This window comes from Scyliorhinus torazame, chromosome 17 (assembly GCF_047496885.1).
Source record: "Scyliorhinus torazame isolate Kashiwa2021f chromosome 17, sScyTor2.1, whole genome shotgun sequence".
Lineage (NCBI taxonomy): Eukaryota > Metazoa > Chordata > Chondrichthyes > Carcharhiniformes > Scyliorhinidae > Scyliorhinus > Scyliorhinus torazame.
Genome location: NC_092723.1, coordinates 133,187,395 through 133,200,759, shown reverse-complemented (window position 1 = coordinate 133,200,759; position 13,365 = coordinate 133,187,395). Strand labels below are relative to the sequence as shown.

Here is a 13,365-nt window from a genome sequence, read left to right as displayed (position 1 = left end):
CCCTGCACATCTTTGGGTTAAAGAACAAAGGAATGTACAGCACAGGAACAGGTCCTTCGGCCCTCCAAGCCCGTGACGACCATGCTGCCCGACTAAACTACAATCTTCTACACTTCCTGGGTCCGTATCCCTCTATTCCCATCCTATTCATGTATTTGTCAAGATGCCCCTTAAATGTCACTATCGTCCCTGCTTCCACCACCTCCTCCGGTAGCGAGTTCCAGGCACCCACTACCCTCTGTGTAAAAAAAACTTGCCTCGTACATCTACTCTAAACCTTGCCCCTCTCACCTTAAACCTATGCCCCCTAGTAATTGACCCCTCTACCCTGGGGAAAAGCCTCTGACTATCCACTCTGTCTATGCCCCTCATAATTTTGGAGACCTCTATCAGGTCGCCCCTCAACCTCCGTCGTTCCAGTGAGAACAAACCGAGTTTATTCAACCGCTCCTCATAGCTAATGCCTTCCATACCAGGCAACATTCTGGTAAATCTCTTCTGCACCCTCTAAAGCCTCCACATCCTTCTGGTAGTGTGGCGACCAGAATTGAACACTATACTCCCAAGTGTGGCCTACCTAAGGTTCTATATAGCTGCAACATGACTTGCCAATTCTTATACTCAATGCCCCGGCCAATGAAGGCAAGCATGCCGTATGCCTTCTTGACTACCTTCTCCACCTGTGTTGCCCCTTTCAGTGACCTGTGGACCTGTACTCCTAGATCTCTTTGACTTTCAATACTCTTGAGGGTTCTACCATTCACTGTATATTCCCTACCTGCATTAGACCTTCCAAATGCATTACCTCACATTTGTCTGGATTAAACTCCATCTGCCATCTCTCCGCCCAAGTCTCCAAACAATCTAAATCCTGCTGTATCCTCTGACAGTCCTCATCGCTATCCGCAATTCCACCAACCTTAGTGTCGTCTGCAAACTTACTAATCAGACCAGTTACATTTTCCTCCAAATCATTTATATATACTACAAACAGCAAAGGTCCCAACACTGATCCCTGCGGAACACCACTGGTCACAGCCCAGTGGGGGCGAAACCCACGCAAACACGGAGAGAATGTGCAAACTCCACATGGACAGTGACCCAGAGCCGGGATCGAACCTGGGACCTCGGCGCCGTGAGACAGCAGGGCTAACCCACTGCGCCACCGTGTTGCCCTCTATGTAGCCCATATTGGCCTACTCTTGCTCCTAATTTGAACGTACATTCTTTCATCCCTATATATGAAGTCACTTTTCAATTGGAATTAATGGATAGAGATCAGGAAAGGAATTTGACTGGGATATATCTTCCTTTTGCCTTACAAAATGCAGCGGACGGTTTCAGCATTAAAATGTCCCAGATGAAATCCGGTAGCCCTAGACCAGCTGTGGATTGACTAACTTAAAACAAAACCGTTCTAATTTACGTCTGTGGAGTTTGCACCTTCTCCCCATGTCTGCATGGGCTTCCTCCAAGTGCTCCGGTTTTCTCCCACAGTCCAAAGGTGTGCAGTCCAAAAGGTTAGGTGGGGTTATGGGGAAAAGGTGGGGGTGTGGGTCTAGGTCGGGTACTCTTTCAAAAAGTAGGTGCAGTCTTGGTGGGTCAAATGGCCCCCTCCAGCACTAAGGATTCTATGATTCTTACCCTGTCAACAGTGCCTCTGGGCTTCCTCCGGTCAACAACTCAACAGGAACCTAAGCCATAGATATCTTTAAAACTAGTGTCACTTTCCTGGAGTGAATTGATTTACTTTTGCTATATCTGGCAGCCTGTCATTATGGTAAAGGGAGAGGGGCTAGAATTGGTCCTGATTAATCTGCCATACCAGTGTTTTCCAAAACAGCTTTAGTTTGTCACAGCATTCTGGTTTCTGAGTCGGAAGTCTATGGCTTCAAGCCCCATTGCAGCTTGGCATGTAATCTGCTGATGTGAATATTGCTGAAAAGAGAGACATCGTTGCCAAAGTTTTTCATCTTGTGCTCATCAGGGCAAAGGCAAGATTGTCTAATTTCAAGTAGGGTTTTGTTTTTGTGGCATTGTGTGCTAAATTGTACAGCCATTTGTATTAGTCTATTCTGGGGTTATCAGAAGACTGACCATTTCAATTTTTAAAAAGCCAACAAATATGAACTATTTTATTCTGTTTATTCACTAATCAATGGTTATATGCATAGTTGTGAATTATAATCCTGGCAACCTTGAATGTCATATTGCACATGTTTAAATGTTACCAGGAAGATACTGAACCAGTTAGCGACATGATGAATGTTCTTAGTATTTTTCAGAAATCCTCTCTGTTGCTGTGGGTTGATGAGGGTGTGGTTGTTCAGAATTTGTCTGTAGAGGCTAGCAGACCAGTGGTGATTAATGAAGATGGATGATATTTCTAGTTTGCTTGATAGAATTTAGGGATTTGGGACTATTTCTATCGGATATTATAATTGGGTACAGTAGAGTCCATGCTTTTGTAAATTTAGGGTACCCAATTTTTTTTCCCAATTAAGGGGCAATTTAGTGTGGCCAATCCACCTAATGTACACATCTTGGGGTTGTGGAGGTGAAACCCACGCAGACACTGGGAGAATGTGCAAACTCCACACGGACAGTGACCCGGGGCCGGGATCAAACCTGGGTCCTCAACGCCAGCAGTAGAGTCCATGATATTGTGGATTATACAGGATTTCTGGAAAATGAGAATTTAATAAACTGAAAGGCCTTTTCTTGCTCTGAACTTTCTTCTTATCTTGGAAGGCTTGAGAGTATGTATTCGAGAAATGGTTAGTCTGATTTGCATTTTGAACTGACAATGCATCCTATTGACTCTAGGTGTCCGTTAAACAAGAGCAGGCACTGCCGACCAGCGTTGGCATGTTGGATCGATCCAGGATGGTGCTGTGCACCTTTATGTTCCTTTGCCTTTCCTTTAATCCTCTGGCATTCTTGATGGGTGCAACGGACATCAGCAGTTCTGTGGAAGGTCACGAATACAGTGGAGCAGGTAGAAACATGTTGGGGATTTCTATGGAAGGTAGGTGTCTATATGAGCAAAAGAAGCAATGAAAATATGAAAGGATCTATTCCAAGGTCTTGTATATCTTTACAGTCTACGTTTGCATGTGAGAAATGGCCGGGCAAAGCACCAGTGTGCAAACAGAACTTGTGGGTCCAAACACCAGCCAGAAAATGAGAACAGTTTTAAAAAACTGGTGGTCCCATTGTATTCAGAACTATGACTAATTTGTAGTATGATATCTGAGAAAACGTACTTGCATCTGAATCTGAGCAGTAAATATAGTTTGAGTGGGTGTTTTGGGGGGAATCAAGTTGAAAATATTTAGTGCCCCACCCTACAAGGTAAACTTCCTGAATTGAAAGTATATCCATCTGAGATTCCATGAAATACAAAAATGGGAAAACAAGTAAATATGAGGCCAGATTTGATAGGAATGAGGGTGTAAAATCAGATGAATGGATCCAGTTAGTGGTTCCAGGTGCACCATATAAATAGGACTGCAGAGGATTTTAAGAGATCATAGAGGACAGTTGATGATCAGATTGTACCCAGAATCTACTGTAGTCCCACTTCCAGTAGGCAAGATAAACTGTTCGTCTGCACCGTTCGTCTCTGCACTGTTAATCAGCTGTGGTTTCAACTCTCATTCTTAATAAAAATGGATACAACCTCTTTAACCTTTCCTCATAAGCTAGCCCCTTCATCCCAAGAATAAGTAGACTGAACTTCTCTGAACTGCATCCAGTGCAATTTTATCCTTCCTTAAGTAAGGAGACTAAAACTGTAAACCGTGTTCCAGATGTGGTCTTACCAACAGTAGCAAAATTACTTTTATAGTCCATCCCCCTTTCGATAACTAACATAATAGGATACATTCTCCATCATCAAAGAAATTGCTTTGAAGGGCTAAATGATCCCTTTTCTTTATTTTGCTGAGTGACAACTTAAGTTACTACTCTTGGAAGTAATCCCTGTGCCTAGCAAATTTTTTCTTTTGCTCTTTTCTTTCCGGCAGACACTTCTAGCTGGTTTGGTTGGATCTGGCCGACATTGACCCTCTGGTTAATTAATGGGATAATTGTCCTGCTCGTATTTGTTAAAATCTTTGTCTATGGCGAACCAGTTACTAGGCTGCACTCCGCGTCATCTGTATTGTTCTGGAGGCATCGTAAGCAGGCTGATCTGGACCTGGCAAGGGTAAGAATGATTTATTCTGGATGTCTTTTTATTCTGGCGGTTTAATATGTCTTTTTTTGTGAGTTGAGGCAGTTCAGATTTAGCATTAACTTAGCACAGTACTACTTGTTTATTTTCTCTGGAAAAAAATTAAATTTTTGGTTAAAGTCCTAATGTTGACATACATTAGAAAGAATAAAATTTTCAAGTGCGGTTTTCTGAAAATCCGCACACGATAATTCTGTTATTCCCATTTGTTTTATTCAGTTGTTGGCCTTGCTCCTGCATATAGCTTTATCATTGTTTAACTGGGCAGCATGGTAGCACAGTGGGTAACACTGTTGCTTCACAGCGCCAAGGTCCCAGTTTCGATTCCCGGCTGGTCACTGTCTGTGCGAAGCCTGCACGTTCTCCCCGTGTCTGCGTGAGTTTCCTCCGGGTGCTTCAGTTTCCTCCCACAAGTCCCGAAAGACGTGCTTGTTAGGTGAATTGGACATTTCTGCATTCTTCCTCTGTGTATCCGAACAGGCACTGAAATGTGGCAACTATGGGCTTTTCACAGTAACTTCATTGCAGTGTTGACGTAAGTCTACTTGTGACAATAAAGATTATTATTGGTAATTGCCACCAGCAAAATTTTCTGAGAAGAATGGTTGTCTTGGATCATTTCTGAAATTTTCAGGAGCTAACTTTACCCCATGGATGTACAGCACACCAAACAAATGACCCATGATATGTTCTGTGATGGCAACTGTCTCTCTCACCTGCAGTATTGCTTCAGTCAGGTCTGAGGGAATTTGTGGGCATTGTAAAAACGTGATACAGGTTGAGCATCCCTTATTCAAAATTTGAATAGCTCTGGAATCCACACTTTGTTTTGAGCACCGATGAGATGTCAAGAGTGGGAAGCTCTGGGAAGGTTCCTGGGAGATGCACAAAGTCCCAATGCACCACAGACAGTTACAAGCCCTAATTAGGGCTGTTCTGGTGCCAAAACCACCTCCTAGCCGGACGATAATGCATTAAGTTATATTACTGTGACTGCAGCATTGAAAATGTCTTTTGGTAAGTACAAAACATATTGCGCCCTCTTGAACATTATATGGTGAAATCTGAAAAATTCCAAAATCCGATACATACTCGGCCCCAAGCATTTCGGATAAGGAATGCTCAACCTGTATGTTGCACCCAAGTTCACTATGTATTTCTCTCTGTCGAACTTGCACCAAAAGAACCCAATACGCTTCTTTCATTAGAAGCACTCCCTATCCAAGGACAACTCCCATGCGGTTACAACTTCATTGTGATCGGTTATTTATTTTACTGTGCTTTCTAAAATCACTAAAGCTGATTGTCTTGTCTTTGCGTTTGACTTGCAATGTGCAGTTAAGAAGTATCATACGTCCGTCAATAATACAGGTTTATAAGTTGCAACACTGCGCCTCTGCATCCCTGGTTTACAGAGAAAAGATCAGCTGGCATTTCTGTTCCTGATTACAGTCCAGAGATCTGTGTGCTGGGAAGGGAGTGCACAGGTACAGAGTGAGGTTAAAATCCACACCTGTGATCCCACCTATAGATGGGATGCACACCAGGGGCGGGATTCTGCCGTAATCGTTGGGGCGGGCAAATCCGGCGGGAAGGAGTGGCATGAACTACACCGGCGTCGGCCTGACCCGAAGTTGTGGAATCCTCCGCACCTTCAGGGGCTAGGCTGGCCCCGGAGTGGTTTGCGCCAGCCGGCGGGGAAGGGGCTTGGTGCCACACCAACCGGCGCCAAAGGGCCTCCGGCAAAAAACAGGCGGCCACTCGGCCCATCGCGGGCCATAGATTTGCCTTGGGAGGGGGGGGGCTGCCAACGGCTGCCTACCAGTGTGGTGTGATTCCCGCCCCCGCCAAATCCCCCGTGCTGGCGAATTCGGCAGCCGGCGGGGGCGGGATTCACGCCGCACCGCAGAGATTCTCCGACCCGGCAGGGGGTCAGAGAATCCTGCCCTAGATGTCTTTGTTCAGCTGTGAAGAATGTTTGTTTGGTGAAGTTATTCACCACCCATGAAACTGCAAGTCAGCAGAATCCACTAGTTTCAGTTGAGTGGAAAAATGAGGTTATGCATTTTGGAAGGAAGAATGGAGGCATAGACTATTTTCTAAATGAGGAAATTCTTAGGAAATCAGAAGCACAAAGGGACTTGGGTGCAGGTTCAGTTGACAGTTTGGAAGGCAAATGCAATGTTAGCACTCGTGTCAAGAGGGTGAGAATACAAGAGCAGGGATGTACTTCTAAGGCTGTATAAGGCTCTGGTCAGGCCCCATTTGGAGTGTTGAGAGCAGTTTTGGGCCCCCTATCTAAGGAAGAATGTGCTGGCCCTGGAAAGGGTCCAGAGGAGGTTCACAAGAATGATTCCTGGAATGAAGAGCTTGTCATATGAGGAGCGGTTGAGGACTCTGGGTCTGTACTCGGCGTTTAGAAGGATATGGGGGGGGTCTTATTGAAACTTGCAGGATATTGTGAGGCCTGGAGTGGTCGCGGAGCGGATGTCTCCACTAGTAGGAGAAACTAGAACCAGAGGGCACAACCTCGGGCTGAAGGGACGATCCTTTAAAACAGATGAGGAGGAATTTATTCAGCTAGAGGGTGGTGAACACTTTGCCGCAGAAGGCTGTGGAGGCCAAATCACTGAGTGTCTTAAGACAGAGATAGATAGGTCTTGATGAATAAGGGAATCGGAAGTTATGGGGAGAAGAGAATGGGGATGAGAAAATATCAGCCATGATTGAATGGCGTAGCAGACTTGATGGGCCAAGTGGCCTAATTCTGCTCCTATGTCTTATGGTCTTATGAGATGAGGAGAAAATTGGAGATTTATTTCTTATGTTTTGAAATCTCAGTGGAAAGTATGTTTTCCTCTTTTTTTTTTTTTTTGCCAGGGAGATTTTGCTCAAGCTTCCCAGAACCTATGGACCTGTTTGAAGGCTTTGGGGCGTCCTCTGCCTACATCAAACATGGACTTTGCCTGTAGCCTGATGTGGAATGTTATCCGGCACATTCTGCAGCGGCTGTGGATCGGGCGCTGGTTTGCAGCACGGGCTGGAGGCTTCAGACAGAACAAGGAGCTGAAGGATGACATGAGGAAGAGCACCCGGGATGCAGCGCTGGTCTATCACAAGCTGCAACAGCTTCATATGATTGGTGTGTGTTCTTTGTAAAATGTAAAGCCTTTTGAAGCAACAATATTTGCATCTTGTGAGCAATAATCAAAAAAAAATGTTGTTGCTCTAGATTAGCCTCTGCATTTTGTGCTGCAATCATTTGACAGCCAGGCAACTTCAGTCGTTCAGCACAACACAACAAGAGTGTTGAACTGACACCTGGTTTGCTTCATGGGTGATGCATCCATTCACAAGATTCTACATAAAATAGAGACTGGGCTGGCAATTGCACTATTCCTGCACAAAAGAGTCCTGGTATAGTGAATTCAATTGTCCAGGTTAAAATGTATCTTGCAGTGCTACAGCTGGCCTTGGTAAATTTGTAGTGAGGAGAGTTAAAAGTGCATTAAGGTTCCATTCATGATTACGGTCCAAAGATCCTTGCTAGAAAATGTACGTGTGTGTGGACCAGTTTGAAACATCGGGTGTGCGTGCATGCGTAGATAGCTTCTTTTAAGGGCCTCAGGACTTCCCCGATCTCTATTTGAGTAATGTTCATTGAGGGATAAATGTCAGCAAGGACACTGGGGAACTCCCTTGCTCTACTTCAAATGCTGCCATGAGATCTTTTACATCCATCTACGAGAGTGTTATGTTTTCACATATTATTGGAAAGACTGAAGTGCTGCACTGCCTCGGTTCTTGGTGATCTCCTTCCTATGGGTTAGGAAGTCAGAATTGTACGTAGTAACCCAGACGGACAGCAAAGGCAATTCAATAACTGCAGTTTGCAGTTTTTTTCAAATGAGTATGGGTCCCTTTACTCTTTGACATCAGTTTCTTGCCATGCGGCACACCCCAGAGAGCTGGCTGTCAGCCTTTGCTATCACAGATGTTTGACAGGTTTGTGAACAATAGAAACTCTGCTTCAGAGTAACTCCTTGCTCCTGCTTAACATTTTCCTGCTTGGCATTTTCCCCCAGCAGCTTCCCTGGCGTTGAAGCTTCAGTGGAGTGATAGGGAAGCGAGGAAGAATTCAAACCTCCATTCCTCCCCACTGTTCATTGTACTGCCAACCAGTGTGTTTTTTTTTTTAAACAAGTCATTAGAAATGTTTAGGAGTGAGAGAATATTTGATTGAAATATTTCTCCTTTATTATAAAGAAAATAATTGTGATACCAGGAATTTGTTTTTGTTAAGCAGAAGTCAAGTTTATAGGTGACTTCCAGATCCTTGATTATCATAGAATTTACAGTGCAGAAGGAGGCCATTCGGCCCATCGAGTCTGCACCAGCTCTTGGAAAGAGCACCCTACCCAAGGTCAACACCTCCACACCCTATCCCCAAAATCCAGTAACTCTACCCAACACTAAGGGCAATTTTGGACACTAAGGGCAATTTATCATGGCCAATCCACCTGACCTGCACATCTTTGGACTGTGGGAGGAAACCGGAGCACCCGGAGGAAACCCACGCACACACTGGGAGGATGTGCAGACACAGACAGTGACCCAAGCCGGAATCGAACCTGGGACCCTGGCGCTGTGAAGCAATTGTGCTATCCACAATGCTACTGTGCTGCATTCTGGAAGAGCAATTTTAAATGGACCCATAGAAACAATGTTTCTGATGTTAGGTGGCTCTAGAAAAGGTTGCAAATTAGTTTGAAATCACTACGCTGCCCCACTCCTCACCTCTGCTGTTTGTAGTGAAGTTACTCTGGATTATAATAGGTTTGATTATGTAATTGACCTCGTTTGAGTGACCGGGCAGGAGGGATAGGCCTACATTGATCTGGTAGTTCAGTTGGTTGATGACCTATCAAATGTGTTCTTAAGTGGAGACTAGGATGCTCCAGCATTGATCCCTAGGCTTTGTTCTCTTGGGGTGATTCCCTTTGCTGCAAAGGACAAAAATATCAGCCAGTGTGTGCAATGGCTCTTGGTGGATGCATCTCCAATGAGGGTGAGGCCAAGATCAAGTCCACTCAAAGATAAATAGCCTGTTGGCACTCACTGCCCAGACGTGCACACTTGGAGTGAGAGGATGTATCAGCACTTGTCGAACTGTATACTCCAACAGAACCATTAGTATAGAAATGCAACTCTGACCAATTTTCAATGAAGCTATATTTTTTTTGACAAACATTTTATTGAGGCATTTCTATGTAGACATCAAACTCGACCATAAAAAAGCAAGCAAATCAAAGCAAATAAATGTCTAACATCCCGCCTCCCTCAATGAAACTATATTAGCTAACAGTCTGCAGGTGGGTTACAAAATATTCAGAAAGGGGTATTGATGCCAGTGCTGTAGCAGTAATTTTCATTGCAAAAAGTGGAACATACCCATATGGTTAAAGCATGGCTGGGCAAGGAAGGTCATTTATTTGCTAAATGAGTTTGTCTCATTGAAAAGATGATTTACCAATTGATTATCTGCTACCTTCCCATATGTAATACCTAGCCCTAAAGAAGAAAATGATTGCCAACTACTGTGGATGTTTTTGGTGAGAGATGAGTTACCTGCAGCAGACTAATAATTTGCCTCCATAATAAAGCATTGTATTGGAGGGCATGTTTGTTGCCCTGGACCATCTGCTTGAAACTGGAACTTCACTGTCGTTCTCCAATTGTAGTAGAATTGCAGAGAGCTGCTTGGCATCAGGGCATCACTGTACAGGTAGTGGTGATAGCAAGAGAGCAACTTGTTTTTACTTGTGATCTCTTTGTTGTTTCTTCAGTATTACTTCATTCACAAACATGGATTTATTATTAATGGCTGCCTTGTCTTCCATACTGCTTAGGCAAACTGGGTGGTAGCCACTTGTCTGCAATTAACATGGCTCTGAGTGCGGTAAACCTTGCTGAATGTGCCGGAGATGCTGTTTCTGTTGCTACCATGGCAGAGATGTACGTGGCAGCAGCAATCCGGATTAAAACCAGTTTGCACAGGAGGCTTCACTTCATGACAGTAAGTAGCACCTACATAATTATTGTGGTTTATTATTTTGTTTCTAAAAGAAACCTGTCAAAATTGAAAAGAAAATCCTATATTGGGGGAATAAAAATAGTTCCAGGCTTGATTTCCATGAGTTAGCGGATTAGCAAAAAACAGCCACACTTCCTGTTTCCTGCTCCTGTTGTGTAATGCACCCTTCTGTAGTGCACCCTTCTGTAGTGTATGTTGTGTGCATGCGCGAGTACGTGTGTGCGAGCACCAGGTAAAGCACACCTGGAATGGGAGCAAACGCATGAGGAAAGGGAAAAATATTTTTTTTAAATAGTCTGGGCCTTGGTGGATGGGGCAATTAACTGGACGGCCAATGTGGATCAGGTTGATGCCAATAGCATGGGGTTTCGATCCCTGTTGTGGCTGGGTTGGATTTTTTTTTTTTTAATTTAGAGTACCCAATTATTTTTTTGTTCCAATTAAGGGGCAATTTAGTGTGGCCAATCCACCTAACCTGCACATCTTTGGGCTGTGGGGGTGAAACCCACGCAGACATGGGGAGAATGTACAAACTCCACACTGACAGTGACCCAGGGCCGGGATTCGAACCCGGGTCCTCAACGCGCAGTCCCAGTGCTAGCCACTGCGCCACATACTGCCCCTGGGTTGGATTTTTGACCTACGTCCTTGCCCTACCCGTGTAGGGATCACAGAGCTATGGGTTGGACTTCCCTTCAGGTAAATAACTTCAGGAGGAGTTGGGAAAAGCTGCTTAACGGAGAAACTAGCGATGGAAGGCTATCTCATTCATTTTTCAAAAATGTTATACTGTTGGATATTCGGATGAATATTGACATATTTTGTTCTGAATTATGGGAAGGAGAATTCCCTCGATTGGAGAAAATTAGAACCAAGCCTATTTGCTTTGATGACGTTGCAAGATAAGACCCAGTGATCCTTCTTTGGCTGATATATATCTTAAGGGTTCCAGCCAAAGGTTACCCTACCATTTTTAAAAAAAAAATTTTTCAGATGCTAAACAAACTGCAAGTGGCATTTAACAAAAGTGTGCAATGAAATCCAGCAATGTAAAATCTGAATATGTCAACTCAAATGCTGTATTGTGTTTGAATCATTATCCCTGCACGAAATGTTTGCCACATGCACCTGTGCAAGTGCAGCCACTGCACTTCAGGGTAATCTATTCTGTGTGAAATGTTTTGAAGAGACATGATATGACACATGGGTTCTCTCACATGCATAGAAAAACCAAGTGTGTGTGAAGGAAATATGTATGAGCTGCAATTGGAGACTAGCAGTAGAGCGACAAATCCAGAAAGTAAACTGAAATGATAGCAATGCAGCATGAATAACCTCGTCTCCATCTATTTCCTGGTACAGCTGTCAGTACAAGTGCTTCACAACATAGATTGTGATGGTGAAGATTCCGTTCTATTTGCAGAGTAATAGTTGAAATTTGCTACCTGTTAGTTAATATTTCTGACGAGCATTGTGGGTTTCACTAACTGAATGAGTGATGGTGTTGCTAACTTTGCCTTAGTTCAATTGCTCTGTTTTATTACCTTTGCTCTTGAGTCGCCAGGTATCTTTATGATACCGCCACGTGGTTCAAGTCCGAGTAATGATCAATAATCCAATACACCGATTAGTAAGGTTTAAATCAAAGCACATTTATTATACACAGTAATCGCTACTCATGCACAAATTCTACGTCTAAGCTACTTCTACAACTAACAGGCCTATACTTAACTTGGAACTGGCCCACCAGGTTAGGGAAACAAATAGCCTTTCGTTCGGGTTCTGAGCCTGCGGGATTCGAAGTTGGTACAGATTGGTAGCTAGGAGCGCCTATCTCGTAGCGAGTGTTGAATGAAGACTTACGGGTTCGATCTTCACTGCTCCGGTCACGGTCAATGTTGGTTCATTGTTGCTGGGTGACCCGGGCAGGAAGGATAGCTGAAGAGGAGTTGCTGAAGAGTGAAGAGGTGAAGAAGAGAGAGCTTTGAACTTGGGGCTCAATTCTTCTAGTCCCCAGGGGTTTCCCGCCTTTCGGGTCGGACCCTGTACCTGGTCCCAAGTGATTGGACTTTGTCCCAATCGCTTGATTCGATTTTCTCCAAAGCTGGAGCGGCTCCCTGATCGATGGGCGGTCTTGAGGTGCTCGTTCACCTCCTTTTGTGTAGGCTCCTGCTGGTGCCAAAGAGTCTGGTTTTGCTTTGTGTGTCTAAATGTTGCTTATGGTTCCTGGGGATTGCTCATTAGTATGCAGATGGCTGGTGTTTTGTTATGCTGATGGTTGCTGATATCGATGGTGTCTGGCCTTTCCAGAGGTAAATACACAGCCAACCTGCAGCTGCTCGTTTTTGTCTTGTTGGCTGACTTTCCCATCAGCCTTTGCTGTTCGCCATTTTGAATCAGGAGTTGGCCATTTTAAGTGGCTACAATGGAGACTTGCTCCCAGACCATGACCAATCCGTGTCAATGATGGATGCTATGGGACTTGCAAGCCCAGTAAAGATGACTATCTAATTCCACCTTCTCCTCACAGATTTCTGCCCTCTGTTCAATGTCTCCTTGGCTAATATTAGAAACTCAGCAGAAGGTGAGGAATTTAACAAAGACATTGCTTTGCTTTCCAAAAAGTGGTTCTGTGACAGGAATGCAGTAAATGGTTCCCTGTAGAGTCCTCCAGTAAACTGTTAAAGAAATAATCATAATTACAAAGAGATTGGAAGGTTTCACTCCTCATTAAATGCTCCCTGCTGCTTTAGTGTTGTGGAGTCTAATATGGAGAGATATATTAGGTACATGACAGCTTCTGGTGTAACTCAACACTTCAAATATTCTTGTGTCCCCACTGAGGGCACTGACATCTAATGGGGTGTGCACTTCTAAACGCACTAACATTTAATGAATGAGCCCAAATGGGAAGTGCTGGGAGGCACTCAACTAAGAAATGTGGTGGTAAAGCAGCACTTGACAGCTCATGGCTGCTTTATCCAAATAAAGTCACCTTGCAGCAGATTTTACTGGATAGCGATCGGGAGCAAGC

The 13,365-nt window shown here is 44.2% G+C and overlaps 1 protein-coding gene across 2 annotated transcripts in view; it reads left to right on the top strand.

Moving 5' to 3' along the window:
* srebf1 (sterol regulatory element binding transcription factor 1) overlaps nt 1–13,365 on the top strand; it is a 57,491-nt gene that overhangs the window by 26,947 nt on the left and 17,179 nt on the right. For both annotated transcript variants that reach the window (XM_072481061.1, XM_072481062.1), the window contains exons 8-11: nt 2,827–3,028; nt 4,029–4,210; nt 7,118–7,379; nt 10,147–10,313. In XM_072481061.1, the coding sequence (XP_072337162.1) occupies nt 2,827–3,028; nt 4,029–4,210; nt 7,118–7,379; nt 10,147–10,313 (813 nt within the window). The remainder of the gene's footprint in view (nt 1–2,826; nt 3,029–4,028; nt 4,211–7,117; nt 7,380–10,146; nt 10,314–13,365) is intronic.